The 12,180-nt window shown below is 41.6% G+C and overlaps 1 protein-coding gene across 1 annotated transcript in view; it reads left to right on the forward strand.

Annotated features, from left to right (window-relative positions):
* Positions 1 to 12,180, forward strand: part of LOC122815078 (putative cation exchanger C521.04c) — a 1,300,764-nt gene that overhangs the window by 931,070 nt on the left and 357,514 nt on the right. Inside the window, exon 12 of the mRNA XM_044087322.1 lies at positions 2,873 to 2,879. Coding sequence (XP_043943257.1) covers positions 2,873 to 2,879 — 7 coding nt within the window. The remainder of the gene's footprint in view (positions 1 to 2,872; positions 2,880 to 12,180) is intronic.

The following is a 12,180-nucleotide window of genomic DNA, read 5'->3' on the forward strand; positions in this document are numbered from 1 at the left end:
AGATGTGGTAGAGCGAATTCCAAGAAAACCAGACAAAATTCTAGCATCTCCACTGGAGTTAAGGGGCTTGCAGTGGATGCCATTGTCATGGCCACAGCCAATAAAGGAACTTTTGGAGGAGAGTGACTGCCCATCCCCATAAGGGAATCCAGGGTGTTGGATAGGCTTGGGAAGTGTGTATGCATTAGCAACGTTTGCTTTAAGGGTATTAAATTACATGGCCCACTTTACCAGACTGAAGAGAGTTAATGAAGACTTTATATCTTTGGAGACCCTGCTGACAACTGTGCAGTCTATCACAACTTATCCAAATGCCTGTTGCTGAATGCAGTGGATGGTACAGCTAGGGCAGTGGGCACCAGCCTTACCCTCACACCTGGATGGGTCTGATTTTTGTGTGAACATTTAAAGGCATCTCTCTAGAATGCCCCTTTTCATGGGTTCAGTTTACTTGGACCAAGGTCAGACACCAGCCAGGAGTGAGCAGGGCAGAAAACCCTGTCTGTTTCAGGAATCTACTTTTTCCACCCCAGAGGTCCTTTTCTTGAAACCAGAAAAGGAGAGGGGTGTTTGGTTCTGGAAATCCCAAAGTTTTCTCCAGGACACTTATGATGACAAGGCTGCCTGTGATAGGAGGGGAACTTTAATGTGTTTCTAGACATAGTTTATAAGTGGTATATTCCTCAAGTGGATGTCTTGACTCCCCTCTGAACAGGCAACTCCCTCAGTTCTGTTATAATCCCAAGTTCTTTGTCTTGGAAAGTGGATGCCATGTCTTTCTCTTGGAAGGGAGTGCTCCTTTATGCCTCATCCCCCCTCTCCTTTTCCCAAGGTCCTTCACAAGATCAAGGGGGACACATCTTGACTCCATTTTTGCTCCGACAGGCTTGGTGGTTCCTCTTATTCCATCTGGCCAGGGGCAATCCTCACAAGTTACATCACCACATGGGGCCTTCTCACACAGGACAATAGATCACTCTTCCATGCTCACTTTTTCACTCTTCAGCTGACAGTTTGGGTGATATGGTTTTGATTCCTTTCCAACACCCATTTTCTGAGGATGTGCTTTGGGTACTGTAAGAGTCCGGGAAACACAATACCAGAAAATTATACATGTCCCAAGTGGAAGAGATTTTCCATGTGGTCTCTTAAACATCACCAGAATCCCTTTTAAGTGAGGGTCCCCCTTGGTTCTTTCCTACCTGGTTTAATTTCTTTAAGTCTTTTGGGTTTCTATTCCCATGATGGGAATAGACCCCCTTTCCTAAGTCATAGTATGGTTAAAGTTCATGAAATTAGTATATTAATCTTATTAGCTAGAAATGCTCTTTGCAGCACCTGCAGTGTGCCCAGGATCATAGGAAGTTATCTAGGCTAATGGCCCTAGGATCCTTACAAGCCTGGTCAAGTTCTACCCTTAATTCTTCTAACACCTATTGCCCCTGTCCAAGAGGAGGACAGGTGGAACCCCTGGGGTGAATTTACGATTACCCATCATCCAGGTTATGTTTGAAGAGACTCAGAGGTGCTGTATTTGACATGAAGTGGGGGGGGGGTCTGTTCCAAAGGTGTGAACCTCTGGGAGACGAATCTGTCCATCCAGCCGATTCTATTAATGTAACATACCAGGGTAAGGTCTTTGGAATGAGTAAACCCGTATACCATTTGACTTGTGGATATGCAGCATTTCCAATAAAGCAAGGTCAGTGATTGCATTATATGCAAGACAGAGATTGCCACTGAGTAGTCTGTATGAAACCGAATAAAGTGACAGTGATTTCAGACAATCCACATAGGACAGATGCTAAATTCCTTGAGGAACCTTTGTGGTCTCTCCACTTGCTGCAGGTGCTTGGAAAGGTACATGCCAAAATGGATGTGGTACTCAGTTATTGGCCTAATGAGAGAAGAGTGCAGGGAGGTTGCAACTTTTCTGGAGACAATGCCTTTACTTATGAGATGAGCAATATAGAATGCTCGTCTTAACCACTGTGGAGACATGGTGATCAAAGGTAAGGTTGCTGTCGGCCTGTGTGCTCAGGTCTCTCACCACTGAGTGCATACTTAAGGTATTGCTATTGATGTGTTAGCAGGAGCATCGCTCTTACCAAAAGGGATAATACATTTTTTTTGCATAGAGTTTAAGGCCATGACTTTGGTACCAATCATTTGCTTGTGTAAGACCCTCTTGCAGGATGTTGACATCATTTGGGGATTCTTTGACCACTCCTGGTTTGCAGTCATCAGCAAACTTTGTCAGCTACAGATCTTTAGTTTCTGCCTGTACTTTGGGGAAACAGATTCCAAACAGTAGAGGTCCTGGGACTGATCCTTGTGCAACACCACTAGTTACAGGTCTGCTTTGACTATATGGGTTCTATCAGTGAGCCAGTTAGCGACCCATCTAAAGGTTGTTACCTAGCTGGGTGAGTTTAACTATGCCTGAGTGGGGGATAATGTCAAAAGCCTTTAAGTCTAGGTAGGATGTATGCACAGATTGCCTTTGTCCAGGGCCGTGGTGACTATCTCAAAGAAGTCCACCAGGTTTAATGGGCATGATCTCACTTTGACAAATCCAAACTGAGTAGGGTAAAGTGTTTGGAGATGAGCTGTACTTTTGTTGATAAGGTTCACGATTCACTCCATGGCCTTCAGATAAGGCTAATCACGCTAATAGGTCTATAGTTCCTAGGATTAGTGGAAGCACTGCCTTTGTGCAAGAGGATAATGGCCATTTCCCATTCAGCTGGGACGAAGCCAGTGCTTAGACTATGAAGAGTACCCAGTGGTGGTGCTAATTCCTGTTGAAGCCCATGAAGGACACCGCCTGATATCGGGTCCCATAGATGCCTTGTTTTTGCCCTTAGAAGAGGGTGTTTGTAACCTGCTCTTTAGAGATGCATGGCAGGGGACAGATAGTAGAGATGTCATGGGGTACATGTGGTGGGGACGGGACTGAAGTTTTCACAAAACTGGTCAGCTAACAGGCTAGCCATGTCCACAGGCTCAGTATATGTAGTATTAACTACCAGTTTGGCAGAAATCTGCGCCTTTCTTTTTAGGTTACAGATGTAGCTAAAAAAACACCTTATAGTTATCCTTAGTTGAGGAAGCTAATCTATATTTGTAGTTCGCTTTGGAGGACTGCGCAAGAAGTCTTATTTTCTTGTTTAAGCTGAGGAGGGAGCGTTTCCAGTTTAGAGCTCTGTCACTTACTATTGCTCTTAAACAGCAATTTCTTCCTCTTATTGTAAAACTTGTTAACGGCAGTTGTCCACCAGGCAGGTTTGCTCTTCATTGATCTTGTTTTCGTCCTATCAGGTACAATAGTCAATGCAGTTATACAGATGTTTGTATAAAACATTGGTGTAGAACTCTGCATAGTTGCCAGTTTCATCTGAGGGGGAAGGTGCAGTGAATCTATACCATCCCATAAGAGGTTATAATCTGCTTTGGAGAAGTTTTTTTAGTGTAGTTGCTGCTGGGGTGGGGGTGGGTGGGTCAGGTGTGATATTTCAAGTGAGACTGATTTGTGGTTAGATCTCACCAGGGAAGACCTCACAATGTGGGTGTTACAGTGGTCCCCCATATTGGTAACACCATATCCAGGATGTTGACACCCCTTGGGCATCAACCAGCTGGTCCAGGGTATTAGAGTTAGCAAAGTCGAGGAACCTTTGGGCAAGTGAGGCTTGTTTCCAGTCTTCAGCTACTTCAGTATTATGTTTGCACAATCCTCAATGCAGCAGTCATGCCTCATTATTATGCCTTTCAGTATACGGTCCTCCTGCCATTAGTATATCACAACCAGTAACTAGGTGTGCAACTGTTTCCAGTTCTGTTTTACAAAACCTACATTTGTCTGTTATTCCCACATATTCAATGGACTTTGTAAACCGTGTACTTAGTACACTATCTTGGGCCACCAATACTGACCTTTTGTAGTTTGGTTTAAATTCACCGAGATCATTTCTGAGTTTGAGCATGATCGACATGACATTGTTTCAAGAGTTTTCTGTGCTTGCACCTATATTAGTGCATTTTTCACATTTCATTGCTTCTCATCTGACCCTTCTATTATTTCTTTTGATGTTTGGACATTCTTTGCCTGATTTTTATCAACTTCTGGTTTGATTTCCATTCCCGTTTGACACTGATATGATTCTGCTAAACTAAGCAGGGAAGATCTCTTACTCATGTTGAGGTCAGCAGATACGTATGCAGTCTGAATATTGCAGATCTATATATGTAATCAGTTTTGAGGAGGCCCATACCTCCTTCAGAACAGGAAATATAATCTTGGTATGCACTGATTTTTTTTATAAATCATTGATAAGCATGAAGCATTTTTCTTGTTTTGCAGCCCAGCTGATCCAATACCCTTTTGGGACCAGTCAGTCACTCTAAGTTGAGACAGGAAGAGCAAATTAGTTTGCAACTTGGACTTTGTTCATAGATGTCAGAGCTGTTTTCTGTATTAGTTTTCTAAAATATTCCTTGCTAAGTTTTATTCCCATTTGTTCATGTTTTATTGCTGATCCTTCAAGTTCGCTAATACTTATACTTTTGCTCAAGTTTTTATATCCCATTCCTATCCCAGACTCTCTTCTTGGTGCTTCAGTTTTCCCACTTTCAAGGTTGCTTTTGCACATTTATTGAGAGCAAATGACTTTCGTGTATCACCTGAGAAAGTTTTGACCACTTGCAGTTGTGCTTTCAGTTCATCTGAACTGTACAGTTTTTAAATCCTCCGCAAAAAAATAAGTCTTTACACTTGTTTTCTGAGATCCAAATTGTAGCCATGACCTAATTTGTTAAATAGACAGCTTAATGGGTTAAGGGCAAGACAAAAGAACAGTGGTGATAGTCACCCTGGAGTATTCCTCTCTGAATTTTTATCCCTGGAATAGTAATTTGTCCTTTATCGTGACTTAACTGCAGAGTGATTTGCCACTGTTTTGTGGTCACTGTAATGTAATTTATCAGTGCTAGGGTGTATCTTGTACATTTTTAAGCAGTCTTATCCATGAATGTGGGATACTGTCAAATGCTTTTTTGTCGGTCTGTGCCATACTTGGATTCGTCCCCTTTTTACAGTTCTCCATTATGAATTTTTTAACAGCAAATTATCCTTTGTTCCATATAATTTTCTTTTGTTACCCTTTTGTTCTGTTGCCAAGTTTGAGTTTTCTTCTAAATGACCATAAATTTTGTTGGCATCAATTCCAGTGTATAGTTAAACATCATTGGAGGGCATGTTTTTGATCTAGTTTTTTAGGATAGCTTGCGGTTTTGCCCTTAAGGAGGAGTATTTTTTCCTGTTAACCAGGTTGGCAACTGTTTGGTGTGTGCATGTAAATAGTTCTTGCTCATGGCTAAATATTCAAGTAAAGATGATACTTTTAGCCAGAAAGCTGGGCAATAGTTAAGAGCTTTTCTTAATTTTGTTTCAATTTATCTGGCAGTTACTTCATCCCATTTCATATCTTGTTCATTTAACCTACTACTTTGTTTTACTTCTCTTTTCAGTTGCTTTGTTCCATAGATATTTGTACAAAATGTCTTTATTTTTTTTATTTATTTAATTATTTTTTGTAGTGGTTCAATTTCTTTTTCCTTGTTTCCCAGTTCTCCATAAAACTTTTTTGGGTCATCAGTAAATTGCTTATTTTGTACTTTTCCTTTATATTTATCTGCATATCTTCCAAATTTTCTGCTACGCTGGTATCTTTGGTTTATTGTGTATGATGGAACTTGATCTGTTCTATTACTGCACATTGCTTTTGTCATGTCAGAGTATTTTTGTTTACTCAACAGTGACATTTGTCTTAATTACTTTATAGTTTTCTCTGATACTTCACTCCTTCCTTTTCCTTACCGCCCTTTTTTGTGGCAAGACACTATCAGTTAGTAATTTAGCTGCACAGTAATATTTCTTATTTACTTGCGTCATATCACATGAATTTCTATGAACAGTCCTGATTACTGTGCTCATTTGTTTAATCAAACTTCTAACATTTGAGGTTTCATTGATTTTCTGTAGTTTTTCATTGATCTTAATATGCCTTTCTGTCCCTAGTAAATCAAGCAACTCTTCTCTTAGATCATTTCCTGCTAAACTGATGGCACATTCTCCATTTCCTGCAGACATTCTACAGAAAGTTCCAGAGCATCTTCCTGTGCCATATTCTCCAGTTTCATCCAGTCTTCTGCTCTTTCATATAGGAACTCACTGGCCTATCACTCCACAACGTTGCATCAGAATTGCCACAGTTTCCTGTTCCTTCCCTTGCTGTGCATCTCCAACTGAACTTTTCTACTGATTTTCTACTGAAGGCTCCAAAGTATCTTCATATGGCAACTGATCAGGTGTTTCCTGATCCACTGGTTTCCCCTTAATTTGGGGATCCATTATTCTATACTGCTGTGGTGTTATCAGTTACATTTTCTACACTAAATCCTTCACTTTGTAGGTAATCCATAACCTCCGTTTCTATTTCTTTAACTTCTCCATTACTAATCTTTTCTACTTTCCCTCTCGTTTTTCTTATTTTTTTGTATTGTAAAATGTTCCATGTCTGGATGCCTTTGCTTGTATTTCTCTTCAAATATCTCTGGTCCTGCTCTTTTTGTATCGATAAGTTTTCCTCCTTTCCATAAACATTGCACTATATTAAATCTTTTTCTTTCCCATGTCCACATTTCTTCAGGTGATTCCTGCACCTCCTTTTTCTCCTCACTTGGGGGAGCTCATTGTTCCATCATGCTGTGATATAACCGGTTAGACTTTCTGCAACTAAATCGTTCACTTTTCAGGTATTCCATAACTTCATCTTCTATTTTTTTTTAACTTCTACTTTACTCATCTTCTGTTCTAAGTTCTCCTTTTGTGGGCTTTTTATAGTGAAATTTTCCATATCTGGGTGTCTTTGTATTTCTCTCCAAATATCTTTGGAGCGCTTTTTTTGTTGTATTGATTAATCTGGCTTTCCCCTTTGCATAAATATTGCACCACATCAGATCGCTTTCCCATGTCCATATTTCTTTTGTATACCTTTCAAAAATCTGTTTTTTTGTTTATATTTTAGCACTTCCTAGTTGCTTCTTTTCCAAACTGCCAAAGGTTCCTTGGCTTGTGCAATATTTTTCATGGATCGTTTTGTATAAATGAGCACAAATTTTAATTTGAAGCTTTTGGCAATTATTCTTGTGCAAGTATTTTCTTTCCTGCAATTTCTTTCAATCCTTTTGTACATCTTCTGTTGGGAAATTCTGGGCTACTTGCACAGTAGTACCAGTACATATTTTTTTATCCTGAATTAGTCCACTCTTATCTTTATGGCTCTCTCTTGGCCCATCACTGAGTTTTGTGGACTACTGCCTCCCACGAGCCTGGCCTAGCCCATTGTAGGAATGTTCCCAGCTCTTGACAATTTTACACAGTTTTTTCCAGTCTTTGCACCAGTGCGCCTACCAGCATTGGGCACTTTTTTAATCCTGGCACTTGTGCACTTAGTCGTCTTATTTTTTAAACTTCTGTCCATGATATATGCTATATAAAATGGTCTCTCACTTGTCTTTGTGAGATTTTGTAGAGAGCCCACCTCATGAAGGTACTCGCCATGATTTGAGGATGAATTCCAGCAATACTACTCTCCTTTGCTTGCTTATTTTATAATTTCTCCATTCAGACCCACTGCGTGTGTGGACTGCGGTATGCTAGCTTGGCATATTCTTCAGTGAAAGCTCATTGTCAGCAGTTTCTGCCAGTCTGCCACTGAACCCTTCACTGGCCCTCTGGATTTGAAGTCTAGCAGTTTCTAAAAGGTGTCCTTCATATCAGACCCCCAAGAAAGCCTCTTCCTCCTCCTTGATCTTAATTTTGTCCTTGAACAACTGGCTTAGGCTCCTTTTGAGCCTGCTGCTTTGCAACATTGCACCCGGAAGAATGTTTTGCTTGCTTTAACCACTGCCAGGAGAGTTACTGAACTCAAAGCCTTGATGGCGGTCCCTTTTTGGTTTTTCATAGAGGGCGTCTCTCCATGCATAACCTTTTATGCCCAAAGTATTAATGAGCTGCCCCTTAATCAGTATGTCCACTTGCTTACTTTTTTTCCTTCGCAGTCTGCTAGTGAGAATTTTTCTCATCTTGGACTTGTTGGGGGGGGGGGTTCAAGGTTTTGGACACCAACTCAATCCTTGAAGCTGATATTTGGTCTTTTATTCACACATTCACTAAACATTACAAATTGGATGTAATTTCCAGAGCTAGGGCAATATTTGCCAAGGTTATCCATGTTTGTGGTGGGCTCCTCCCTACTTTCACAGAAGCTTTTGTACTCTCCCAGAGGTGTTGAATTCTGGAGTGGTGGTACTGAAGGACATAGTACGGTTGTGTAAAGTCTTACTATAACAGCAGATATCCTTTTCACTGTTGCAGTATTTACTCCGTCCCTCCTACCCGTTTTTCTTTTCCTCTTCTACAATGGGTGGTAATTCTTTCTGATCAAGAGGTTTCTTTCTGTGCCTTCCTTTTTCTGGATGTATGTTCGCCTTTCCACTGGGGGTCCTGGTTGTCCTGGAGCACTTCATTTTTGGATAGTGTGTACATGTAGCCTTTTATGTGCAGGGAGCATATGTCTATACGATGCTCCTAGGTAATAAAGGTTTTGGTGTACTGACCAGACATTGTACTCTCCCAGAGGTGATGAATACTCCAACAGTGGAAAGGATCTCTGCTGTTATAGTAAGATTTTACACAACTTTACTGTTTCTCAACGAAAGCAATTTCAAGAATTTGAAGATTGCATTCAGGAAACCTGCGATTGTGATATCAGAGAAACTGTAAGGAAAAGACTGCAGAAATTTTGAGAGTACAGATAACTGTAGTGATACTCCATAGCAGAGTGAGTGTTTATCATATACATCTTCCAGATCTGGCCGTAATAGCAGTTTACAAGTCTGTATAGTCTCATGACCATAGACACCTTCCCAGTGCCCCAGCCTCAGTCCATACCCTACTTTCTGCAGGAGCATCCAAGACCTTTATTGGTAAAGATGCAGTCATACCAGCAGAAAGAGCCACTGCTTGCAAAAATGACAGAAAGAAAAGTAATAATTGAGGACACCAGAGGTTTTATGGAAAATTTTCTGTATACCAGGCAGAAAAGAAGCAAGTTTATTTTGGCGTTTTTTGGGGGGGGGGGGGGGAGTCGTGAGGCGGGTGTGAGATTTAAGTTGCTGTATCCAGTGGTTTTCAAGATATTTTTCCTGGAGGATCAATTGTATTCTTTACAGAACAGGCTAGAGAGTAAAATTAAGCCAAAAAAGTGACCCATCCAGCTGAAGGGGACTCTGCTTCATATTCTAACAATAATGCCCATAGTGAGACTTTAAAAATGAAATATTTTTTTACTGTTCCAAGAAAGCTGCTCAAGTGACATCCACAAGTAACTACTGCTGGAGGTTTAGATGGGCGGGAAGAAGCAATGTGTAATTAGTGAGTAAATGAGAGAACTAAAGTCTAATTCCTATTAGATGTAGTTTTTCATAAACTGTCGCTCTGCGAGAAGTATTTGAAAAAGACTTGAATTTTCAGTGTTAAATTGGTAGGAGGACTCTAAAGCCTAAACACTACTTTTGTGATTTTAATGTTCAGAAGGACAATGAAGGACCTGAAGAGGTAACGTTTTTAGTATGTAGAAATTGCAATGTAAATTGTATGTTGCACTGTAAAGCAGATGTTCATCGTGTTCTCCTGCTGCAGTCATCACACTTGGGTTATCCTGCCGTCAGGCGGTCCCGCAGTCTGCCAGAATTCCAAAGTCTTGGTCCGGCGTCAGTTGCTGTCGCCTCTTCCCTGACGTCAGAGCGCCAGGGGTATATCAGAGACATCCGCCATTTTCTTCAGTCTTTCTTGCCGCTTGGTGCCCGAATCAGAAGCAGTTCACAAGTGCCGGTCGGCTGACACCAGAGATTTTCGAATCGAGTTTCAGTCCTAAGTCTTCAAAGCTAAGTCCCCCTTTGGGGAACCTTTACTTGCCTCAGTCCGATGTCAGAAAAAGTTAACAATTGCATTTCTTGTGGGAAGCAAATACCTCATAAGGACTTTCATTCTTTTTGTATACCTTGCTTAGGCCCAGACCACGACGTCACTGGTTGTCTGTTTTGTGCTAGGTTCAATAAGCGACCTATAAAGCATCGCTTTGATTTCGCACGACACTACTTCGGTAGAAAATTTAATTACACTATGCCGTCGGAGCAACCGACTACCGGCATGCATATAAAATGCAAGGATAAGGACAGTCAGCCTAGACCCAAGCCAGACACAGAGGCCTCGGCTGGCCCATTCGCCGGTTCTCCGATTTTCAGTGAGGCGCCTACGCAGCCCCTGGCTACCGCTGAATTGGATCCCCAGACTGCATCAGATCTCCCAGCAGAGAATTCTAGGCTGATGCAGCCATTTTCCTTAGGCTCTACCGACGACATTGCAGTAGGGAAAGCCGGTGCTGCAGAAACACCTTCGGTTTCTGAAGGTGTCTTCAGGCCGACTACCCTCACCATAAAATCTTATGCTAAGCTTAAGACTCCTCTAAAACCAAAAAAGCCTTCACTTCAGTCTCCAGGCCAAGGCCCTATGCCTAAGAAAACAGATGGTTAAAATGGCTGATGATTTGATTTCTTTGATCAGGGGTTCCCAACCTCCCCCCCGACAAAAGGCCTAGACAGGAGGATTATGCCTCCTCTGATCTGATCAGGTGTCTGTTTCCTCATGCTCATCTGAGGAACAGGATTACTCCTTCCCCCCTTATGAAGATTCTGATGCTGAAGACTCCATTCCCTCAGCTTCTCCCCCTGAAGATTACTCCTTTGGGGAAACCTTACACACCATGAGGGAACATTTCCACTGGGAAGGTCAGGACTACTCTGACTCAAAGAAAAGGCTCCGAGAGTTTCTTTTACTCCCCCAGCACAGACCACTTGCTATCCCCCCAGTTTTGGACATAGTGGATGATGTCTTAGAATCTAGTCTAAATCCAGATTCTCTGCCTCCTGCTCCAGCCAAACCAGATAGATACTATAGAGTGCCTGACTCTCTCAAATTCCTTTACAAAAGCCCTGCTGCTGATCCAGAGACAATCTCCCAGGGTCCCAGAGGGGCCAAGGCTTCTATGGCTAAAAATCCTGTACCCTCAGAGACTCCAGAGCACTAGATAGGTGGGGGAAGAAGGTTTACACCTCAACTACTCTAGCTATGAGAGCACTGAATTGTCAATTTCACATGCTTAAATACCAGCAATTCATAATGTCTCAAATAAAACAAAAGATGGGCACGCACCCTCAACAGTCTGAATTCAAGGAAATGCAAGATCTGTTGCATGCAGCTGAGCAGGTGGGCAAGCATACTTTACAATGTGATTTCTCAAAAAAGAAACCACAAACTAATAAATCCAAAAGGTGAACCAGTAAGTTGAAAAACCAAACTGCTAGAGTATGCTGGAACAACTGTTCAGGAGATGTCCATAAATATAAATTTCACCAGTAAGATGCCACTAAAGGTAAAAGTAAAAAACACAGATTTATAAATCTATCTGTGTTTTTTACTTTTACCTTTAGTGGTTTCTTACTGGTGAAATTTATATTTATGGACATCTGAACAGTTGTTCCAGCGTACTCTAGCCGTTTGGTTTTTCAACTTACTGGTTCACCTTTTGGATATACTTTACAATGTGGTTTTGATGCCTTGGAAGCTTCCTCTAGAGCAGCTATTACTGGGTCTGTTATACGTAGGCACACTTGGTTAAAGGAACAATCTCTGCCTGATCATGTTAAAACAAAGTTACTGGATGCACCCTTACAGCAGGATGTGTTATTTGGGGTTAAAGCAGAGGAGGTTTTAAAGAAAATGGAGGATAAGGCAAAATCTATGCAGACTGTCAAAGATTTCTTACAGGTACAGCCCCCACGCTTCAGCAGAAATTGGCCAACAAAAAATTGGTCCTTTCCAGCTTCTGACAGACCTCAGAGGGGTAAATACAGGCGCCCAAGGGGCAGAGGACAAGCACAAATCCCTTACAAACCTCGCCAATGGGGCACTACAACACAGAAGGGAGGAGAAGACGGTCCCAAACCACTAGAAGGCAAACACAATGACTTAGACCTCAAACTGCCAAGCAAAAC

Source organism: Protopterus annectens, chromosome 11.part0 (assembly GCF_019279795.1).
Source record: "Protopterus annectens isolate FY-2018-M chromosome 11.part0, PAN1.0, whole genome shotgun sequence".
Classification (NCBI taxonomy): Eukaryota; Metazoa; Chordata; order Ceratodontiformes; family Protopteridae; genus Protopterus; species Protopterus annectens.